Source organism: Oculina patagonica, chromosome 9 (assembly GCF_052425735.1).
Source record: "Oculina patagonica isolate OP01 chromosome 9, crgOcupat, whole genome shotgun sequence".
Lineage (NCBI taxonomy): Eukaryota > Metazoa > Cnidaria > Anthozoa > Scleractinia > Oculinidae > Oculina > Oculina patagonica.
Genome location: NC_135766.1, coordinates 18,454,817 through 18,479,286, shown reverse-complemented (window position 1 = coordinate 18,479,286; position 24,470 = coordinate 18,454,817). Strand labels below are relative to the sequence as shown.

The following is a 24,470-nucleotide window of genomic DNA, read 5'->3' as shown; positions in this document are numbered from 1 at the left end:
TTTTCTGTCATCCGAAATCTTGGGGAATTCACCTGTTACTTAACGGACGAGGCAGAAGTCAACTGACATAGTAATTATCTTTCCCCATAAATTAAAGATGGTTTAGTGACCGTTATTAACTTGAGCCAATGTTAAGCTTTCTTTTTAACTTTGTTACAGGTTGCTGCCAAACATGAGCTGGCCTTGGAAGCCATTACTTATATCGGCTGCGGACTGTCGCTTTTGGGTGAAACTCTTACTGTTCTAGCCTATCTGGTTTTGATGTAAGTAACCTTCTCCACAGTCATGCCTTTACCCTTATTAGGCGTTTTATTTCTCTGGCTTCTAAATGCAAATGTTGTTTGTCTTGTTTCTCACGAAAGGGACATCAAACGGGAGCAGTGCCAAATACGACTCAATCTCGTCATATCCATAGCCGTGGCACAAATCATTTTTCTTGCGGGAATTGATGCTACTTCAAAACTGGTAACTATATCTAGAAAAATCAATTGCCAACTAAACTGACCTCTGTTTTTAAACAATGTTTAGCGAAGAAATTATATAAGAATCGAGTAATCGGGATATTTTAAAAAATATTAAAGTTTTTTGTGTGATATATGCGTTGCTTAGTACTTATTCCTGTGAGTTGAATTGGTTTGTACTTGTTCCTGTGAGCACACCAAGCGAAGAGTGTTTTTTGAAGAACAAACATTTGGAAAATTTAGTATACAAATTTCAAGTTTAGGCGTGTAATACCGATAGTGAGTTGGCCGGAGTTAGATTGTACATGTATTTGTGATAAAACAGAGCGAAATTAATTTGCAATAAATAGGAAGCTCTTTTCTTGCTTTAAACGTTGATGCATTTTTTGTTGGATATGACGTCATATGACTTTAAATGAGACCAGCAATTCTGCTAACGTTAACAAAAAAACTGGAAAAATGAAGAATATAATCACAAAAGACAACATCATTTTAGAAAAACCTGCATGTGATTATAATTAATTATTATAATTATAACTTTTTGGGGTTTGATAAATAAACAGCTACGTTACAGTAAACAGCATATTAGAAGGGTGGCATTACCCCTCTTCTCGTCCTCTCCAATCCTCTCCTTGTACTCATTCTGCTTTTTATATTATTTCTTCACAGGAAGCCTGCATATTTGTGGCAGTGTCTATCCACTATTTTTATCTGGTCGGTTTTGCATGGATGCTAATGGAAGGAATCTACTTATACCTCAAGGTTGTCGAAGTATTTTACGCAATTGTGATAATTGAGCTCTTCTATGCATTCTCTTGGGGTAGGTACAAAAGTTTAATAACTACCATTCAGGTCTTAAATATAAAAAAATACTACTCCACATACTCATAAGCAATGTAAAGTAATGCAAAGCAAAGCAGAGCAAAGCAACGCTTTATTTAAGCAGGCTAACACTTGACAGTAAGCTTTTAAAGCTACTGATAATTTCGTGACCCTCAATCTAACAGAAAAAAAAAACTAGAACAACACTATTGCGCGTTATACTTTCGAATTGTTGAATGCATGGTATCGCGTTCTCTAGCCGATCTCGGTCATGCTTTGGCCTTCTTTTCGAAATCTTTACGATATGATAGTTAACAACTTCTCACCGAAGAGGAGGTGACTCGTTGTGATTATTTACCAAGACGCGAAGCGGCGAGGTTAATATTCACCTTTAGCCATGCCACTGAGGTGAATAGTTGTTTTAGTATATACTTAAACAGTAAGATAATATAGCCCGAAAGGATGATTTTTGACTAGTTTATTCCTGTTAATGATTACAATTTTCTCGCACGCATTGCTCGGAGGTAAATAGCAAAGGGTATTCGAAGCTTGAGTAGCCAATCAGCGCGCTAAAAACGCTATCCACTGTTTGAGTATATACTAACAAACAATATTCTTGAAAACAATGATCAATACAATCATACAATATAAAATAATGCCATAACTAATGATAGGTATCTAAAAAAAAAACAGCTAAGACGTTACAAAGAATATGGACTTTATTCTTGGCGAGTCAGATCAACAACTCACCAACTCATACGTAAAAGTTGCACCGTACTCGTACACTTTCCATGATGATATGCATTCTATAGTCTATACTTTGGTCAACTAAGGCCCGGTTCAGACGCCGATCTTTTCATGAGCCGAACCTAATTCCTTGAATTAAGTACATGAAAAGATCGGCGTCTGAATCAAATTAGAACGGCTATTTCAATTTGGAGCGGCTCACCCGTTCTTCCCGCCTGGCTTGGCCGAGAATTTCGCCTGTGGAACGCCTTTGGAACGGATTTGATTCAGACGCCGTACTTATAATGTGCCGATCCGAATTCATAAATTATTATAATGTATTTTGACTGGTTTTATTGGAACTGTATTAGGAACGGCCTCGGAATGGCCAAAAAGTACGGCGTCAAGAATCAAGAGGCGTACTTTTATCAATTTGGGTCGGTCCAAATTCGAATTGAGTTCGGCTCATGAAAAGAACGCCGTCTGAACCGGGCCTAATAGACCTTTTACAACCTACTTGTTATTCTTTTGTGTTCATGAAAATTGCCCTTCAAGCCTCGCTTGCGTGCGCTAAAACCAAAAAGAATTTGAACCTGCAACGAGGATTGGAGTGCAATTTCCCTGTACACAAAAGAATAACAAAAAGGCTGCAAAAGGTCCCTTGGCTATGTAGCAGAATTAAAACATGTGCTTAGAAAACCAAATGCGCGTGCTTCCTCTTGCAGGATTCCCATTTCTTATGGTGGTGTGTTCGATAGTGATCGCTTATTGCACAGAAGGCGGAGTTGGAAGTTATGTACGTAGTGACTTGTAAGTATCTGACAATGTTCAGCATCTACATCACAGAAAAAAAGACTTCTTTAACTAGCCTTCAATTTAGATTAGAATGTAATCCTAAGTTATGACCATTTGACATCTTTGACATGGTAGAAATGCCTCTTCGTATTCTTTGGACAAACTAATGAGAGAACCTTATTTTTCTTCTCGTTTACAATGCAGCTGTTGGGTGTCCTTCACAAATAATTTGGTTTGGACCTTTGCCGCCCCAGTCCTCCTGATTTGCGTGGTAAAGGAATTGCTATAAGGCTTCTTATTGTTTTAGTCTTTTCTTTTACGTTTCTTGATTATACTTTGGCAAAATGATCGGAGTGTAAATATGTGCTACTTTTAATTTCCATCTTAGTGTGTTGTACAAAACTGTTGAATTATCGTTGACATCGCTCGTTTTTGTTGTTGTTGAATCCTTTAGGTAAACTCGATAATTTTGTGTCGCGCGGTGTATAAGATGACAAAAAGGCAGAGTACAAGAGACATCTCCAACTTTACGTAAGTTTAAATCTACATTCGAGCCTAGTGACCCATCAGCCAACGCTAATCTCTGGTTTTCATAGCGTGAGATAAATACGAGTATCTCTACTCCCAGTGGATGTACGCTAGTCCATCATGAGGTTACTTTCCCTGCATTTTCCATTTTCATTCCTGGGCGGAGAGAGACACTGTGAGAGTTAAGTGGCTTGTCCCAGAACACAACACAATGACCTCGACCAAGGCTCGATACCTGCCTGCTAATCCGGAGGCGAAACGCATAAACGACAAGGCTGCAGCGCTTCCCACACGTTTGTTATAAGCTACTAAAGTTTCAGTTTCTCATGTTGTTCTTTTTGTATGTCCTGCCGCTATCTAACTTTTCAATTCCCTTCATGTTATTCAAGTTGACCGTTCAACGATTTTTTTATTTGTGTTTAAAGACAGGGCTTGAAGGCATGTGCAGTTCTGTTTCCTCTTCTGGGAATGACCTGGGTGTTTGGTATCCTATCCGTGACGGATGCTGGCCTTGTGTTTCAGTACCTCTTTACTGTCCTCAACTCTCTCCAGGTAACAAGATTTTCACCTTCTCCTGTGTTTATCTCTTGCTTAATTGACAAGATAGAAAAAGTGGACATTTTTCCTAGCCAATAGTGGTACTGAAAATAATAATAATAATAATAATAATAATAATAATAATAATAATAATAATAATAGGAACATATTAAACTTGGTAATATTCAAAAGGAAAAAATGACCAACATTTTTTTTTTGAGTAGGGCAAAAAAATCTTGTTGGCCGAAATCTTATTTGGGTTGTTGGCAATTTGTTTCTATATTTAACATTTTTTCAATTACAAAACCATATGGGTTAGAAGGCCATTTTGTCAAACTTGATGAAGGTCTTACTCTGCATGCCTCATGAAGGGAAGTAGAAATTCTGCAAACCCACAAGAGACTTACACATTACAAATAAAATAAAGAAGTTAGGGAGAAAGCCTCGGTGCCATGTTTGAAAATTGATATATTAAACTTGGTAATATTCAAAAGGAAAAAATGACCAACATTTTTTTTTGAGTAGGGCAGTTAACAAGGTTGCATATATATACTCAAAAAAGCACATATCTTTTTAGGGATTTTTCATCTTCATGATGCACGTCCTCCGAAGCAGTGATATCCGCGCTGCGTATCTACAAAAGAAGCAGAGATGGGAAAACAGGAGGAACAACAGCTTTCCAAACTCCCGCTCGGTGGTGGAAAACTCAAGCGCCAGGCAGGAAAGGCATGTCATGACTAACCTCCGCTGCAGTACAGAGAGTCCTGACCTAATGTTTAGACGACATCAGGTCTCGCCAATTTCTCTGAATAGAGTGGATTCCAGAGAAAGCTGTGTTCCCTAGGCTGATTTATAAGCATTGTGCAGTTACACAAACGTATCGAGGAATGAAAACTTTCCCTTAGTGGGAACACGATAGTTTCAGTGATGCCTCAGTGGCCTTTAGGTAGAACAAATCCTTATAGTTAAAGTGTTACGACAAATCATTGTCGTTGAAAAACAGTAGATATGACTGCACATGCCTTAAACTTCCTCAAGAGTTGCTCGACAAAAGAAAAAAAGTTGTTCTGAACATGCAAAAAGTTACTTTCTACAGCTACAATTTCTTTATCGTCTTAAGTTCCAATTCTTGGTTTTCATGTTACGTCATAAAATTCTGAAATCAAAATTCACTAGGCCTGTTAAATTTTCGTTGTTATTAGGCGAAAGATAAACTAAAAACATATATTTTTGCAAATTTCTAGATCGATAGTGTCATTCGTTTTTAGAACAGAGCATTTTGAATCTTTGAGTTCTCTGCCGTATGTGACATCAAGCTGAGTGCCGTGACAAAGCTGTTTCGTTTGAAAAAAGGCACTTCCTTTCCATTTTGTGCAGATTGAAAATTTCAGATATAATAAGTGGTGTTTATGTGAAAGTGTACTAGCTCTTAAGCCAAGGATGGCCGCTGTTGTAAACAGAATTGAGTTCCAGATGGTTTCTCTGACATCACGGCGGCCATTACTGTGTCCCTCGGCAGGACAGTTATGGTGGCTCCATACTAAGCTTTATAAATTTGCGTAGAAAGGTTCGGAAAATAACTCGCGAGCGGTACACCGCAAAGACCCGAAACTTGGAGAAATTGTTAATCTATTTATCATCTATAATATTTGAAATTCATATCTTCTGTAGTTGAATGGTTTCGAATATATTTTTTGATTGCGTGACAGTGAAAACCAGCAATAGTTAATTGAAGTTCAAATGCATGGACGGCTCAATAAATTAGCTAGGTAGAATAACCGCTGGAAACGTTTAACGTTGGCCCACTTGTTAACTGGCGGGTTTGGGATCGTTAGTTCACATGTAACAAAACTAAACACTCATAATCCTATTAATTGCTTGTTTGCTTATTTTTCTATTTTTCTTTTAACCTGAAGGTAGGCTCATTCAGAAATGCAAGTTGTCATTGACGTGGAAAAAAAAGCTTACAATTCCTCACAATTTTATTTGGCCGCAAAAAGTTGCTTAAGCTTGCCGAGCAGAATTTGTAGAAGCCTTGTAACCCTATGAGAAGGGCTGGATCTTGTAGGGTATTACAGAAAGAATAATAATTAAAAAGAAAAAAAAAAAACAGCAACGACCCATTCTCTTCATAAGAGAGGGCTGACAAGGGAGATGGAAAGGAGCATCACCGACGCACCTTGGCTATTTTTTATGTCTTTAATTTTAATTAAACGACTTTAAAATCCTTGCAGTCTGGGGCTCATTCGTCGTCAGCATTCCTAAGCTATTGTGACGCCAAGTGTTGGCATGGTATGGTATTTATTTAAAGTCGTAGACATTGGAGTGGTTGCCCAATCTCCCGAGCCAGAAGCTCATGTTAAAAACGCACGACTATTTACAATAAAAGCATAACTACTTACATTACTATTACATGACAGCCTCGCAAACACAGTTTAAGACTATAGAATCCACTTCTTGCGGAAGCTCGCGGTATTACTTTTAGCTCAAGCTCACTTCGTTTTATATGTTATATTTGAAATAATGTAGATTCGAATTAAAATACCTCATATTGGTTGTGCGAAATCCTTCGCGGACTACTAATTTTAATGGGATCGTTTACTTTTAATGAAATGATTGTAGTTTTTGGCGAATTACCGATCGCAAAATTTTGAGATCAGGGATTCAAAGAGTGGGTTAAAAACAGGAACATTTCAAAAATGACATACATCGTTACGATCTTGCGGCGAACACGAGTAAATAGAGAAAAGAGTTGACAATTTTTTTCACAAAAAATAACTTATTGGCCCCATCACTGTCCATCTGTTTATATTTCCCGCAGTATGAGCGGTCATTCAATGTTTTTCTCTAAAAATTTGCATTTCTCTGATGGTGGAGAACTAAGAGTAATTTTTTTGAAATAGCGACAGCGAAGGGAAAAAGCTAAAAAAGTAGGACAATTGCGGCCAACTACGGTGAATTGAATGTCTCGTCGACTCTCGATTTCTTAAATGTTCGACGGCGAACTGATGTGGCACATGCAAATCTGCTGCATCATCAGCAAGAGAAGCCGGTCATTATCGCTCGTAATTAATATAAAAGCTGTCTCTAAGCGTGTATGACTAGTTTTGAGCCCGCAAGTAGAAAAGTGGATAAACACAATCATTCGGGTCATTTGTCGTTCTCAGTAGTATTCCGTTACAAAGGGAAAAAGGTAATAGATTCTTGGATCCTAATTCGTCAGATTCGTTATGGTTGTGGTCGATCAACAAGCGAAAACTTGAATCTAAAATAGTTAAAAGGAAACAACTCACAAAAATTATCATTCATACACATAATACATAAATTGTGTTCAACAAGGTGTATGAACACAGGGAGCCCAGACAAACTGTGTATGACCTGTGCACATTTACATCTTTATAGAGAATGTATGGAATTTACCGAATGGTTTGTAGAATTGCGTAAAATGGTGCAAAACATTAACAAATTTGTGCTGAATAAATGTTAAGTTTCCTACCTTTTATGTAGTGTCGTTCTTTTGGCTCGAAATGGCGAATTTGAGTCGATTGAAGGGTATTTTGCTTTCGCTGTTTACTATACATCTAATTATATGGAAAGGGTGGAAACTCCAACAGCTCCAAAGTAGAACACTTCCAGCGCCGAGCCGATTTTCGACCTGATAATCCCATCGCACAGCTTTCAAACTACGCACCAGAAAAGAGGAAGGCTTGACGAATCTTCTCGTATCATTTGATCGAAAATTTATCCAAACGGTCCGGAACAAGCCCTCAAACGAAAACGGGTATCCAAAAATTTTAAGCCGTCCGAATGCGTAGCACCAATTTGTGGTGCCGAAGGGAAACGCTATTCCCCAACCTCTTTGTGATTGGATACAATTGAACAATGGTCGTTAGAGATTTTGTCTCGTGGATAGGGAGGCAAAGGCAAAACCAATACTCAATAGTATAGGGAGTGATATCAATAGTGCGACACAACCTTAGGACCCTCACGCAAATGGCAATTACGATGGTGATGCCGGAAGCGATTCAGTATCATTTAAATATGCGTCGCTGTAACTTGTATGCGTCGAAGTAAAAGGAGTGCGCCATTGACGTCTGTTTATTTACTTCCAAATACACTCTTCCCGAAACACCGCTCCCACAAACAATGAAAACCTTTTTCCCTTGCTTTAGCAGTCAACTGTTGATAGCCTTCACCACAAAAGATTTCCCTGTTCCTCCCTCTCCAGTTACAAGAATATTGTGCCCAGCTTCGGCTCCGTGTAGGATTTCAGATTGTTCAGAAGTTAAGGTTTCGAACCTAGAAAATGAGGACTATTTCGGTGATTGCAGCCATAAATGTTTAAAACATCAAAAACAGAAAGAAAAATAAAGGAACTCAAACACGAGTACCTTGCCATATTCGTATGTCGCGAAAAAATCCCACTTTCCCGCAAACTCGCGATCGCCTACATTTTCTGCGCTACGAAAGTCGTGATGGAACTTCGCGGGGTTTTCCCATACAGCTGGACCTTAACAAAAGAATAGCAAATCACAACAACGGTTTTGCACGAGAGTTTCACATGTGGGTGTATTGTTTTGCAATCTCTGTAAAACAACTAGGTGAGATGACTAAAGCCTGATATTTTTTAGGGCTGTAAAATATTTTTTTCGTTGAAAAATTAACGCTGACTTTTATTTGAAGCTAGCTAGCTTTAAAAATGAACTCATACCGACTAGATGTAGGTACTTACTCGTTTCTTAAGTCAGTATGAATATTTCATAATTACTTCGCCACACTGACAAGTTACAACGACGCATATTTAAATGTTAATGCGTCGCTTTCGGCATCGCCGTCATAATTGCCATATTTTGCGCGAGGGTCCTAAGGTTGTGTCGCACAATTGACGTCACTCCCTATACTATTGAGTATTGGTTTTGCCTTTGCCTCCCTATCCACGAAACAAAATCTTGAACGACCATTGTTCAATTGTATCCAATCACAAAGAGGCTGGGGAATAGCGTTTCCCTTCGGCACCACAAATTGGTGCTACGCATTCGGACGGCTTAAAATTTTTGGATACCCGTTTTCGTTTGAGGGCTTGTTCCGGACCGTTTGGATAAATTTTCGATCAAATGATACGAGAAGATTCGTCAAGCCTTCCTCTTTTCTGGTGCGTAGTTTGAAAGCTGTGCGATGGGATTATCAGGTCGAAAATCGGCTCGGCGCTGGAAGTGTTCTACTTTGGAGCTGTTGGAGTTTCCACCCTTTCCATATAATTAGATGTATAGTAAACAGCGAAAGCAAAATACCCTTCAATCGACTCAAATTCGCCATTTCGAGCCAAAAGAACGACACTACACAAAAGGTAGGAAACTTAACAATTTATTCAGCACAAATTTGTTAATGTTTTGCACCATTTTACAAACCATGCGGTAAATTCCATACATTCTCTATAAAAATGTAAATGTGCACAGTCCATACACAAACAGTTTGTCTGGGCCCCCTGTGGTATGAATACTATATTCTATCAATCTCTGTAAGAACAGAAATATTATTGCTTTAATCTGGCAACTAGCAAACACAATCATTACACACAAATTATGTTTATCCGTCGAGAAATTAAACCACCTAACTGCGACATCAAAGTGCCTGCTTCTGCATGCTCTGTTTACATAGGTCAAGTCGGTCGAGAACTTAAAACCGTCTCAACTACGATATTAAATGAAGACAGTGCATGTTCCTCTTCTGTGGTAAAATAAAAAAGCATAACTGCCGTTCCTTCCACGGAGAAGAAAAATATTCTTAGTGGCTTCATGCTACTGAAACCGGGAAAAGCTCCGGTCTGATGGGTCACTAGGCTAAAAAGCAGAATTTACCGAAGAATAAACCGAGGACGAGTCCTTGATAGCTATCAGTTGGTAAATGAGCAAAACCTGTGGCGATAAGCTTTTCAGTGGTATTATCAAGCAAACAAATCAACAGTGAATATATTTTAGTTTAATTAATTTCCCTATGCAATCAAGAGGCTTTTGGTTATTTTTAGGAGAACGCGCAAAGGTATTTTCAAGCTTTGATGTCATATTCATGATTAATAAACGTCTAAGTTTAAACATCTGCACTTTTAATTTAAATCTTTGGCACATCTCTATTCGTTTACATAATGTTGTGTACAAGATGACCACGGTCTGAAGTAAGAAAATACTAGCAGCTCTCCAAACCAATCAAATGACAGATTGCGTAACAGAGCTCCGACGTTAGTCCTACACGAGGAAGCGTCAGTTAAAAATTGAAGCGGATAATTCGACCGACCATGTAAGAGAGAAGGAGAAATATTCTATTCATTATACGGCAAAAGCTGACCAAAAGACACTACTAGAAGGTTCAGTGAGTCAGATTAAGGATGGTGTGACTGAACCATTGGAAAGTAAGGGATGGTCTTGTGATCACAGCTATCTGCAGTTCAGGTCTGTTCAGAAGCAGCGTACTGTGAAACGCAGCTTGAGCTATGAGTTTCCGCTCGGTGTCAAGGTGAGGAAAACGAATATGTCTAAAGATCAGTTTGTATCCTTCATTCTTCGTACCCTTTTATGCGAGTGAGATATTAATTAGAAATTTCCTACTCATGTCTTTATTGTTTTCAAAATAAAGAACAGGCAGGGACTCGAAGCTTGTCGTTTCTGTGTGTTAATCACCAGAGTTGCTCCGTATGGAAAGGGCGATCATCTACTCAAAGAAGAAGAAGATAAAAACGCCTTTCAGGTAGATTAAAAACCCATTTTTTGTTATTGACAACTGGACTTGGCAAATCAACAATTGCCTCACTTTGTTTCTGTGTCAAATAACTTCCTTTAGGTAAAGCGCTCAGTCCTGAGGTTATTCCTCGTAAGTGTCGGTTACTTTTTGTGTTAAAAATGGTCAATTTTTTGTAAAATTAAATAGTCCGCTCATTCGGATGGTTAATATAAAATCGCCGTGCAAAAAGTAAGCAAAACAAATATTTTGCTGAGAAAGGTTTAAATGTCGCATGTGATGGAGATATTCATAAAAGTTTTAATGCTGAAGTCTTTAGTTTATTAGAAGAAAAAGAACCGACAGGCGCATAGGGCTTAACGTTTCTTTGTGTTAATTAATCAGAATTGCTCTTTTTGGAAAGCACGATCATATACTAACACAAGAAAAAATCGTTTTTCACCCTCTCTTTTCTCTTTTTTTCCCATTGACACAACTAGACTTGGCAAAGCAACAAGTGCCTTAACATTGTTTATCTCAAATAACATCTTCTGGGTAAAGCGCTCCGTCACGTTTATTCTGGATAATGTCTATTACTTTTCTATTACTTTTCTTTTAGGTAAAGCGCTGAGTCTTCAGGTTAATCGTGATTATCGTCGACTATAATGGTCCACGTTTGGAAATAGTCGGGTTTTTCGAATACTAAACAAAGTTCCGATCACCTCAGTATGTCTTCGTTTGTATGTTGGCGGAATTGACGCAAAAAAAACCATTGAGGCGATACCTATTTGGCATTAAAGCAATACCTACTGTCCGATTCAGTGAAGCTATACCACACAAAGTTTTCAAATAAGGCGGATTCGGATTTGATCTTGAACAAAAATAGTGCACTATTTTTTTCTGAGCTAACTAACTTCCTCTTAATCTTCAGGTTTATACTGATAAGCATCGGCTTTTTTTGTATGATCCATTTTCGGATAATAGTTACTCATGTTGTTAATAAAAAATCTCATTGAAAAAGGAGTCATTTTTAATATTTTCTCTCTTCCCTTTTATGTACTGTAGTGTGTAAACCTTGTTTTTACGTCAACCCTAGGCTCCGCCTTGATTATTTGTTTTACTGGCATCGGGGGCAAGTAATATCGTAGACCAAATATATCAAAATCAGACAATAAAGTTTAGAATCAAGTTCAATCCAATCTAAATCTCCTGCTGACTCAGGTCTATTTTAAGTAAGGGAAATATTCAATAGATTTCTCACGCTGATTAAACAAACACTCGGTAGGCACTAAGGGCTAACGTATCTGTGAGCTCATTCATCAGAGTCGCTCAGGTTGGAAAGCGTGATCATCTGCAAGGGAGAAAATAAAAAAAAAAAAATTAAAATAAAAATAAAAACCTTTTTTTTTCTTCCGGAAAATTTTATTCTGGCATTGACACAACTATTTAGACTCGGCAAAGCAACAAGTTCATTTACATTATTTCTGCGTCAGATAGCTTCCTTTGAGTATAGCTCGCAGTCTGCCCGTTAATCCTGCATGATCATTGTAAAATACCTTTGTAGTAAAAATGGTCCATTTTCTAAATAGTCTGGTTATTCGGGTAGTTAATATAAAATATCGCTACAAAATGTAAGCAAACCTGAATCTTCTGCTGAGTCAGGTCTTAATGTCGCAGCGAGGGAGATATTCATAAGAGCTTCCATGCTGATCTATTTAGTCTATTAAAAGACAAAGGACCGTCTGGCGCTTAAGTTCTAAGTGTGTTAACTTATCAGAGTTGCTCAGGTTGGAAAGCGCAAATGCTCAATCATCTGCTAACAGAAGGGAAAAAATATTTTTTTCAAGGAAATTGAAAATCCCTTTTTTTTTTCGAAGCTATCATTCTGCTATTGACACAACCAAAAAAATGCCTCAATTATTTATTTTTTGTGTCAAATAACTAACTTTGTGTAAAGCGCTCAGTCTCCAGTTTAACATACTGATCAGTGTCGTTTATACTTTTTGTATTACAAATGGTTCATTTTTTTAAAATAGTCGCGATAATCTGATGGTCACAGCGAGGGACATATTCATAACGCTTCTCATGCTGATTTCTTTAGTGTATTAAAAGACAAAGAACTGACAGGCGCTTATAATTAGAACTTAACTTTTACGTGTGTTAATTCATCAGAGTTCCTCCGGTTGGGAGCACGATCATCTTCTAACAGAAGAAAGAAATCATCTCTGAGGTAAATTAAACACCCTCTATTTTCCCTTCCCCAAACTATCATTCTGCCATTAACACACCTAAACCTGACAAAGTAACAAATTAAATGCATTAACTTTTTATTTACTGAATAACTTCCTTTGGGTAAAGCGCTCTGTCTTCAGGTAAATCCTGACAAGTGTCGGTTACCTTCTGTACAAGAAAATGGTCCATTTTTTTTTTTTCTAAACAGTCCGGTCATTCAGGTGGTTATGATCTCAATGCAAAAGAAAATAAAACAAAATATTTTGGGGAAAATCTTCTGCTTGGACTGGTCTAAATGTCACAGCGAGAGAGATATTCTTAACGATTTTCATGCTGATTTCTTTAGTGTATTAAAAGACAAAGAGCCGACAGGCGCTTAGGGCTTAACTTTCATGTGTTATATCATCAGAGTTGCTCAGGTTGCAAAGCGCGATCATCTGCTTACAGAAGAACACATCATCCGGATTTTAGGTAAAGTGAAGTTTTTACAAAAAGTATCATTCTGACGTTCAGACAAATATCATTGTCAACGCAATAAATGCCTTAACAGTTTTCTGTGTCAGATTACCTCCTTTTGGTGAAGAGCTCAGTTCTCAGGCAATTTCTGATAAGTGTCAGCTTTTTTGCATTCAAAATGGTTCAAATTTTGTAAATAGTACATTTATTTGGGTACTTATAAAAAATATCAGTGTGAAAAATCGTAAGCGAAACTAAAACTTCTGCTGAGTCAGGATTTCATATCGCCTGCGAGGGAGATATTCATAAAAGGTTCAAGCTGATCTCTTTGGTATATTTGAAAAAAAAAGAAGAAATCAGTCAAACGTCAGACGTTTAGGGACCAACGTTTCTGTGTGTTAATTCATCAGATTTGTTCAGGCTGAAAAGCACGATCATCTGCTAGCAGAAGGTAGAAAATCAACTCTCGGGTAAGTTAAAACCCTTTGTTTTTTCTTTCCGAACATTTTACCACTGACACACCTAGGTTTAGCAAAGTAACAAATGTCTCAACTTTTCTGTGTCAAAGATCTGTCTTTGAGTAAAGCGCTTAGTCTTCAGGCCAATCCTGATGAGATTTGATTACTTTGTGCCAGTTAAAAATATATATTAATTTTTTTGTAAAATGTTCAGTTTTTCGGGTTGTTAATATACATTCTCATTGCAAAAAAATTAAGAGAACAAAATATTTTGCTGAGTCAGGTCTGCATGTCCCATTTGAGGGAAATATCCATATAATTTGTCGTTAGTGTGTTAAGACAAAAAGAACCAAAAGGCGTTAAGGGCTAAACGTTTCTTGTGTTCACTTATCAGAGTTATCTGGTTAGAAAGCGCAATCATCAGCTAACAGAAGAAATAAAATTATCTTTTAAGCAAATTAAAAACCCTGTCTTATTTGCCGAACCATTATTCTGCTTTTGACACAACTAGACTAGGCAAAGTAAAAGGGCTTAACCTTTTTTCTGTTCCAAATAAAATTTTACTGGGAAATCGCTCAACGTTTAGGCTTTTATTGTAAACAGTCCTGCTATTCGAGTGGTGAATAAAAATCAAAGTGGAAAACTAATTAAAACTAATTCTTCTGCTGAGTCAGGTACGCTTGTCGCATAAAATTTAGATATTTTATGCATATGTTTTTACTGTACGTATACTATAAAAAGAAAGCAGACCCACGTTTGGCGCCTACAGTTTCTTTATGCTAATTCACCAGAGACGCTCAGGTTCGAAAGCGCGATCATCTGCTAGCAAAAGAAGAAGAAAAACTTTTTTATATTCATAGAAGGTTCTATGCTTCCAAGCCCTCAGGGAAAAAAACGTTTCTTTTTGTCATTAGAAATGCTCAGGTTGAAAAATGGTTTCAGGTTGTAAATATACCGATTATTTCGGTTTTGTTTAAAACATCTCTGTAAAAAAGTAGTCAAAACTAAATCTACCACTGAGTAAGATATTAATGTCTCCTGCGTGCGAGATATTCATAAAAGGTTCCATGCTGCTCTCTTTAGTGTATTTATAAAAGAGCCGACAAGCCCTCAGGGATAAACGTTCTATTTTTGTCATCAGAACATCTCAGGTTGGAAAGTGCGATCAGCTGCACAGAGAAGAAAAAAATAATCTTAAAAGTAAACATAAAATGTCTATTTTTCTTAACGAGGCAAACATTGTGCCATTAACAAATCACTTCTTGGCAAAGTAACCAGTGCCTTTACCTTTTTTCTGTATCAAGTAACTTTCGTGCGTGAAGGGCTCCGTCTTCAGTATAACCCCGATCAGTGACGGTCACTTTTCGCAGTAAAAACGGTCCATTAATTATTTGTAAATAGTCCAGTTATTCGGGTGATTAATATAAAATCTCAGTGCAAGAAGTTAGTAAAATAAATCTACTGCTGAGTCAGGTCTGCATGTCCGATTTGAGGGAAATATTCATAGAAATTTTCATGCTGATGTCGTAAGTGTTTTAAAACAAAGAGAACCAAAAGGCGTTAAGATCTAAACGTTTCTTGTGTTAACTCATCGTAGTTGATAAGGTTGGAAAGCGCTATCATCTGCTAACAGAATAAATAAAATAGGCTTTCAGCAAATTTAACCCCCTATTTCTCTTGCCGAAGCCATCACTCTGATGTTGACACAACTAGACTTGGCAAAAAGGGCTTTTTTTCCTCTGCCAAATAAATTTGTAATAGGAAATCGCTCAGCCTCTAGGCTTATCCTAGTGTCGTCCATTATTGTAAATATACAAATTACAAAATAAGTTCTCGCTGAATAAGTATAAAGTGCCTTTAAAATAGTATAAAGTTCCATACGTTTCGGGCTCAGCCCTTTCTCAGTGGAAAGTCAACTGCATGATTTCCACTGAAGAAGGGCTGAGCCCGAAACGTATGGAACTTTATACTATTTTAAGGGCACTTTATACTAATTCAGCGAGAACTTATTTTATAATTTGTACTTTAACAAGTATCACGCAGCACAAGGAAATTTATTTTTCCATTTATCCTTGATTATTGTAAATAGTCCGGTTATTCGGGTGGTGAATCAAAATCTAAGAGGAAAAGCTTATCAAAACTAATCCTTCTGCTGAAGCAGGTCCGCGTGTCGCATAAAAGTAAGATATTCATAAGAAATTTCATGCAGATGTTTTTACTGTATTATAAAAAGAAAGCAGATCCGTGTTTGGGCCTTCCTTTTCTTTGTGATAATTCATCAGAGTCGCTCAGGTTGGAAAGCGCGATCATCTGCTAGCAAAAGAAGAAGAAAAACTTTTTTCTCATCGTTATGTTTTTGGCACAACTGATCTTTGCAAATCAAGAATTGCCTTTCCTTTTTTTTTTCCTTCACCCAATGAATTTCTTTGTGTTAAACGCTCTGTCTTCGGGTTAATTCAGATAATGTCAGCTTTTTGTATTAAAAAATGCTCTTTATTTTGTAAATATACCGGTATATTGCGGTTTTGAATAAAAAGTCTCTGTGAAAAAAAAAGTAGTCAAAACTAAATCCACTGCTGAGTAAGATAGTAATGTGTCCTGCTTGCAAGATATTTATAGAAGGTTCCATGCTGCTCTCTTAAGTGTATTTAAAAAAACGCCGACAAGCCCTCAGGGATAACTGGTCCGGTTGGAAAGCGCGAACATCTGCTAACAGAAGAAATAATTAAATTTTTCAAGTAGACATAAAACGTCTAATTTTTCTTACCGAGGCAAACATTGTGCCATGAACAAAACTATACTTCTGATAAGTGTAGGTTATTTTTTGTATTAAGAATAGTCCATTTTTATAAATAGTCCTGTTATATATTCGGGTTCAATAAAGCTTCAGTTTAAAAAGTCAGTAAAACAAAATCTTCAGCTGAGTCAGCTCCGCATTTCGCATGCATAAGAGTTTTCGTGCTGATGTCTTTTGTCTATTGAAAACAAAGCACCAACATCCACTTAGTGCTTAACGTTTCTGTGTGTTAATTAATCAGAGTTGCTCAGTTTGGAAAGCACGATCATCTGCTAAAAGAAGAGGGCGAAAACACTATTTGAGATAAATTAAAACTGCATTATTTTTCTCGCCAAAACTATCGCTCAATTATTGACAGAACAACTGGACTGCGTTACGTAACTTTCATTGTGTAAAGCACTCAGTCTTCAAGTTGATCCTGATAAGTGTCAGCTTTTCAGTATTAAAAATTGGTCGATTTTTTGTAAATAATCCAGTTATTTGGGTGTTTAGTAAAAGAATCTCAGTGAAAAAAGGTAAACAAAACTAAATCTATGTCTGCTGAGTCAGGACTTCATGTCTGGCCTTTTAGGGAGATATTCATAAAAGGTTTCATGCTGATGTTTTAAGTGTAGTAAAGAAAAAAAAAGAACCGACAGGCGCTTAGGGCCTAACGTTTTTGTGTGTTTTTATTTATCAGAGTTGCTCAGGTCTTTTAGCGCGATCATCTGCTAACAGAAGAAAGAAAGTCGTCTTTCCGGTATGTTAAAATCGCTTTTATTTATTTAACTGTCATTCCGCTTAATTATAACTTAATTTGTCAAAGTAAAAAGTGCCTTAACTTTTGTTTTATGTGTCAAATAGCTTTCTTTTAGTGAAGCGGTCAGTCTTCAGGTTAAACCTATGATTGTCGGTCACTTTTCGGCACAGTAAACTTAGTTCATCTTATGCAAAATTCCGGTTATTTGGGTAGTTAATATAAAATATCAGTGCAATAAGCAAGTTAAACTAAACTTTTTCTGAGTCAGGTCTACATGTCGCGTGTGAGGAAGATTTTCAGAAGAGTTTTTATGTGACGTCTTTGGTGTATTAACCCTATTCAGACCGGGCTTTTTTTGGTCTTTTCAGACCGGGGGGGGGGGGCGGATTCCCCCCCCCCCCCTCCGTAACTTCCAGAATATTAAAGCAATCACAATGAAACTTACAGGATATATAGTATGTCCCAAAATCTATCTTTTGGTATATGTCACGTGGGATGATGACGTCACATCACGTGACAATTACATCATAATGTCAAAACAGCCGCCATCTTGGATCCGCCATCTTGGATTTCGAAATTTTTTCAAAACGTCAGAAAACCGCCCAAAATTTACTGGAAAATACTCAAAACCAATAAAAATGTGCTTAACACCCGTAAACAGGTAAAAATAATTGCTTTAAAGTTATTTTTCATTAATAGAAACACGAAAATTACAAATTTGGGAAAACATGCCTGTCAAAATGACGTTGCTATGGTGATGTCAAGTTCCTGACACAACAACCTACCCTACCAAATTATTCCCAGATAAATTTTAGATAAAGTCGCAAAGTTTGGCAGCGTTTGGTTGAATATTAAAAATGTTATAAGCGTTCAAAGTCGGCGCGGGCACTTTCCGCCCCCCCCCCCCCGGTCTGGATAGGGTTAAAAACAGAACCGATTTTCTGATATTATTTCAAAGTTGCTCTGCTTGGAAAGCGCGATCATCTGCTAAAAAAAAAGAAGAAAGAAAAACAAAATATAAGGTTACTTAAAAAAAAAAAAACATTTTTTCTCGCGACACAATCATGCCGTTATTGAAGAAATTGGACTTGGCAAACCAAAAAATGCCCTAACCTATTTCTGAGGTTAAATAACTTTTTTGTGTTAAACGCTCTGTCGTCAGGTCAATTCAGATAAGTGTCAGCTTTTTGTAATAAACATGGAAGGGGTGCTTGTGTGGTTAGTTTAAAAGTTCAATTGAAAAAGTAATCAAAGCTAAATCTACTGCTCGTTGAGGTCTTTTGTTGAGATATTCATAAGAGCTTCCATGCTGAGATCTTTAGGCTATTAAAAGACAAAGAACTGTCTGGCGCTTAAGGTTTTAGTTTTATGCGTGTGTCTCATCAGAGTTGCTCAGATTGGAGAGCGCGATCATTTTCTAACAGAAGAAAGAAGGAAATCGTAAAGAAGAATTTAAAACGTCTAATTTGTCTTACCAAAGCCACTATTTTGTCATTTTTTTTACCTTAAAAATTGGCGATATTTTGTAAATAATACAGTTATTGCTCAGTAAAAGAATATCGGTCAAAAAGTAGTCTATACTAAATCTAATGCTGAATTAGCTCTACAGGTCGCATGCGAGGGAAATATTCATAAGAGTTTCACGGTGATGTCTTCAGTGTCTTTAAAAACAAGGAACCGACAGGCGCTTGGGGAATAACGCTTCTATGTGTTTATTCGTCAGAATTGATCTGGTTGGGAAGCGTGCCGGGTTAACTGCTAACAGAAGAAAGAAAATAATACTTCAGAATTTGATTAATGCTGATTCTGAAGGATGATTTTCTTTCCTCTGTTAGAAACAAAACCCATCAGTTACATTTGTGGAGCCATCATTCTGCCATTGACACAAAAAGACATGGCAAAGTAACAAGTGTCTTAACCCTCGGACGTACAAACAAACTCAAACAAGGGGGGGGGGGTGGGGGTGATGAAACCCCTTTCCCAGGGTTTTCGTTCTATTAAGGCACAGTGAAATTATTTAGGACTGTGCAGAAAGCCCTTAGCTTATTCTACAAGATGACAACATTTTCGTTGGTTTTGACGTCACAAAACGTCATAGGAGCCGCCATCTTGGATCCGCCATCTTGGATTTCATCATTTTCTTAGAAAGTCAGAAAATTACAAAAATTGATGCAAAAACATGCTCCAAAGCTTATGCTATGTAAAAATAAACAAATCGTGCAATTCTGTTTCAAACAACTGGAAAAACAAAGAAAAATGTTAAACGATTTTAGGCCAGACCTGCTTGTAATTATGACGCTACTTGTTATGATAAACGTCAAATATCCATGACACATGGTTGACATATCAAAATTTCCGCAAGGGATAAATGAACAGCTACTAAAAGTTTCAGCATTATAGAGTAAATGCTCCTTTCAAAATTTCGAAAAAACTTCGCGAGTTAACTTATAGTTGCGTGTCAATGAAGTTTCTTTTGGTAAAGCCCTGAGTCTTCATGTTAATCCCTTTAAGTGTAGGTTCCCCTTTGAAATAAAAAAAGGCCTCGATTTTTGGTGGTTGGTATGAAACCGTACTGCTAAACTGATAAAAAAAATATATCAAAAAGACAAAGAAAAAAACAAACAAATCATTTTTCAGAATACACGATAGTTCAATTATAAGAAACAAGTGGCACACGCGAATTAAATTTAATGTTTAATAAAGAAATATCATTTATTCCAGGGCCACTTAACATACGAACATGTCATCCAGGGATATCGCGTGGGCCATCATCCTTCTGTTAGGTATGTGAAATTACTTACAGTGGCTTACTTCAGTTGTTACGAGGCTCAAAGGGTCCAAAGGAGCGCGCTACGCTTTTCTGCCTGTCGTCAATATTACTGGCGCGGACAAAAATTGCGTTAGCAACTCTTAAAGGAAACCAAAACTATTTTAAGAACATTGAAGCCAACTTGGTATACCAGAGGAAGCTTCCAAATGCCTTTAGACATGAATTTAAACCTTGGAAGGAAAAAAATTTCAGGAAAGGTAGCTAAAACGTCGGCAGAGCAGCTAAAAATATGTCTTTCTTCGTCGCAAGCGACGCACGGCGTCACATGAGCGTGCGCTCAAATAAAAGGGCATGCGCAATTTGATTATCCTCCAAGGTTGTCTCAACCTGTTTTTGACCCAACATTTCTCAAAAAACGTACCGTAAAACCCATTATGTAACTTTCAAAATTAATTCATAGGAGTGAGTCACGTCTACAGCCAAAACTTACCAAAAAAAAATCTGTTGAACAGATTCTGGGCAATTTTTAAAATGGGCAAAATATCACATTTTGCTAGTTTGCGAGAAATCTGTCCTACAGATTTTTATTTTTATTTGCATAAATGTTTAATCAGAGCTAATTTGTAATGTCTGAATTTTTGTGGTGGGGTCATTTATGCAGATTTCGAGAAAAAGCACAATTTGATATATTGAAATCCAGCCTACACAATAGACCTCATTACGAGGCTCCGGGGAATAAACTATAGAGTTGGTGGGGTTTATTTCTCAGAGCCTCGTAGTGATGTCTATTGTCGAAATTGGGCTATTGAAACTACTTGTGTCCAGTCCCCTGTTGAGCCCTCGGTCGTTTATTTAGGCTGTTTATGAGCACTTTTATTGTGTAGGTATCGTATTTAATTGTTGTAAGCTGTAACAAACTGCAATACGAGAAAGATTAAATATTGGTAATGAACGTTTATTCGTTTGTCTCACGATAGATTAACTTTGAGATGTTGATCGCGACGTTTCCACTGCAATACTGCTTGTCTTCATCAGGCGATGAAATCGATTGTTTACGCGTCGCTATTTATGCACGTTGGTTCGCTGTGATTGGTGCATTTCGATCCTTATTATTATTCCGACTAACAGATGATGTTCCCTCAGAGGTCCGCTTTGTAGTTGAACGGCTGTTGTGCTTTCTGATCGTAGGTATCCAAGCTTCAGGAATTTCAATTCCGCTATCTCTATTGATGTTATTAGAATGAAGTCTTATTCGGATAGCCTCTTTGACCCTGCGTGTGTATCGGTGAGGGTCACGATCGATAAACTTGATTTGATTCCATAAAGGAATATGCCCCGTTTCGTTTGCGTGCTCCGAAACTGCGGAGGTTTGTGTATGAGCAAGCCTTATGTCTCTGTCGTGTTCTTTTATCCTGTCTTGCATCGCTCTCCCTGTTCCCCCTATATATACTTTGCCGCATTCACATGGAATTTTGTATACAACACCATCCTGTTTGCCTGGTTCTAGGGCGTCTTTCGGTCGTACTAAGTAAGACCGAAGAGTTGTGTCAGATTTAAAGACGGTGCGAACGCCTTGCTGTTGTAGGCAGCGGCGAAGAACCTCTGATACACCTTTAATGTAGGGTAAAACCGCAGTAGATTTAAATTCCTGCGTGGGTTCGTTGTTGGCTGTTGGTCTTGTGGTCTTAGTAAGTTTTCGTGTGAACGAAGCAGGATAACCGTTAGAAACAAGTACCGACGATAAATGTTTCTTTTCTTGAGAGATAACTGATGGTTTTGTTATGAGGTGTTTAGCTCCGTCATATAGGCACTTAACAATGCCACGCTTCACTGACTGAGGATGGTGTGAGTCATAGGCTAAGTACTGATCAGTGTGTGGGCTTTCTATATACACTGGTAGTAAGAAGGCCATTTGAGCCCCTTATAACTGACGTGTCGAGAAAGGGAATGTTGTTATCTTTCTCGGTTTCCATGATAAAACGAATAGTGGGCTGTGTGTTATTAAGATGTTGTAAAAAGTCGTCGACTTGGTCTCGATCTAATATATATATAGTAAAAGTGTCATCTACATATTGTTTCCAGATCTTAGGTTTGTAGATCGCACTTGCTATCGTACGCTCCTCAAAATCTTCCATGAAGATGTTAGCTATAACCGCCGAGACAGGGCTACCCATAGCGGCTCCGTCCTTTTGTTCGTAAATTGATCCATTGTACTGGAAATACGTGGATCGTAAAACAAAGTTTAAAAGGTCGGCTATTTGTGTAAGTCTTAGGATTGTGCGGTCAGCAAGACCGGGATCGTTTTCTAGTTTGCGAAGTGCTGCCTTCACGCACTGTTAATTCAAAAGATCTGTTTTAGCCCCAAAGTGCCGATTTAGCCCCAATAGGCCAAGGGCTAATTTGGCCCCTTTGAGGGCTATTTTGAAAATTTTGCGCAAAATGGCCCCTACGAAAACCAATTCGTCCCCATATAAAACCAATTTAGCCTTCACTGAAAACCAATTCAGCTCTCAAGTCCATTACAGCCCTAGCCATCATAGCTGTTTTGGCCCTTACTATAAGAGTCACTTCTCTTATAAATCTGAGCTGCCCCAGTTAAAGGGTCAATTTGGCACTGGCCCGGTACTGATTTAGACCTTATCTTTTGGGTCGTTTTGTGCATTTTAATTATGGACAGAGAAAGTCGAATTTTCACATGCTAGGTATAGCTGTGGACATCACATTCTTTTAACTATACATTGTATAACAGTGAAAATTACGAAAAAAAGGCATTTTGTCTGTATCATGTTGTTGTGATATCCCGACACAATTATGCGTGATTTAAAATTTGAGAAACAAGCCCAGTTCCAGTCGACTTATAATGTATACAGATATCAGGGATGGACTCGTGATTTTTGAATCGATCCCCCCTTTATTAAAATATGATTGTGTCAAGAAATGTTTTGTTTTCTCATGATTTTCTGTTGTTTGATAGATTCCGTTGTTACGATTATTTGTTTCGTTGCGCGCGTTGCGTGCCATTTTGCGCTGGCCGAGAGGCTCTGGACGGAACATGCGCAATATATGTTCTTCCCGGCCTCCCCTTCGGTACTTTTGGCGCTTGATTCTGAAAAGCAACGGTTTCGAAGGTCGCTCATCATCACTGGAGTTAATTTTTATGCACGGAAAAGAACGTTTTACTCTCGTAAAGCACAGTTCTAAGAGCTAAGCAGCTGTATGGAGACTTCTTGCATCGGATCTCAGATTTGTACGCCTGTTTCGACCGCTCTTGATGACCAAGGTAAGCTCGATTGTGTCCATGTGCTGCCTGAATCGAGCCTGAACCAAGTGATTCCTAAATTATCCTAGCTAGATTGTCAACTGTGAAGGTAAGAATTCCTCAAGTTTTGAGATGCTAAATGATATATTAAATATGAAGACACATCTTCGTTAATGTACATGTTAGTCGTGAAAAAATGGTTCATTTTTTCTAGGCTGACATGAAATTTACATGTTTTACTAACTGATATTAAATGTACCAGGGTCACTAGGAAGAACAGTTTTACTGATTATGTGCCCTGTGTACAAAATGTAAATAATAAACCCTAAAGACTTATTGAATATATAGCAGATATCGTATGATCTACATTGAATATGTCTGTTTTTGTTTGCTAATATAAAACATTGCACTGGCTGATACTACATGTATTATTATTTAGCAGAACTTTTTGTTTGGTGCAATGCTGCTTTATGGTGTGATTTAGGTTTATGCCAGGGTGGTGTTTAGCTTTATGCTAAGGTATCCTATCCTTTTAGGTATTTTTAAATCACACTGTTTAGTGCCATGTACCTTGACTATTATTATGACAATAATTTATATCCTGAGCCCTTTACTTTTGGTGCAGTGCTGCTTTACATGTTTGGTGTGATTAAGGTTTATGCCAGGTTGGTGTTTAGCTTTATGCTAAGGTGTCCTTCTGTAAAGCATTGATAAATCACACTGAACTGCACTACACTGCACAGTAGCTGCGTGTAAAGGCCTATAACACATGTATACCTATTTCACCAAGGTCCATAAATATACATGTACATGTATATGCAGTGTAGTTTGATTTACTGAACATATTAAACTAAAAAGCATTATTAAATTTTACATTTGTGACATCTTGAGCATCAAAAGCCATTTAAAAAATTGTGTTAAATAAGGTTTACATGTATACAAACAAAATTAAACCGCTTTAGACAAGAAACCTTGATTTGCCATAATTATTACTGTCTTAATTGAATTTCTCCATTATTTTGTATATTGAAATGTCTTGGAAATTGAGTGTGAAACGATATAATTGCTCATACTATTATGTTATTTTCAGATCGGAAATTATATTGTTGGGATGTCCAAAGTTAAGTAAAATCCCAGATTTTATCATTTACATTGTATTTTAAAACTACCTGTAACAAT

The 24,470-nt window shown here is 37.5% G+C and overlaps 2 protein-coding genes across 3 annotated transcripts in view; both read left to right on the top strand.

Annotated features, from left to right (window-relative positions):
• LOC144666333 (adhesion G-protein coupled receptor D1-like) overlaps window positions 1–4,990 on the top strand; it is a 28,777-nt gene extending 23,787 nt beyond the window's left edge. For both annotated transcript variants that reach the window (XM_078527737.1, XM_078527736.1), the window contains 8 exons: window positions 160–263; window positions 363–465; window positions 1,131–1,281; window positions 2,735–2,819; window positions 3,009–3,075; window positions 3,259–3,335; window positions 3,758–3,884; window positions 4,447–4,990. In XM_078527737.1, coding sequence (XP_078383863.1) covers window positions 160–263; window positions 363–465; window positions 1,131–1,281; window positions 2,735–2,819; window positions 3,009–3,075; window positions 3,259–3,335; window positions 3,758–3,884; window positions 4,447–4,713 — 981 coding nt within the window. In that variant the 3' untranslated portion in view covers window positions 4,714–4,990. The remainder of the gene's footprint in view (window positions 1–159; window positions 264–362; window positions 466–1,130; window positions 1,282–2,734; window positions 2,820–3,008; window positions 3,076–3,258; window positions 3,336–3,757; window positions 3,885–4,446) is intronic.
• A 7,757-nt stretch (window positions 4,991–12,747) lies between these two features.
• Window positions 12,748–24,470, top strand: part of LOC144665003 (platelet glycoprotein IX-like) — a 38,484-nt gene continuing 26,761 nt past the window's right edge. Inside the window, exons 1-2 of the mRNA XM_078526191.1 lie at window positions 12,748–12,810; window positions 19,984–20,045. Of these exons, the coding sequence (XP_078382317.1) occupies window positions 20,003–20,045 (43 nt within the window). The 5' untranslated portion in view covers window positions 12,748–12,810; window positions 19,984–20,002. The remainder of the gene's footprint in view (window positions 12,811–19,983; window positions 20,046–24,470) is intronic.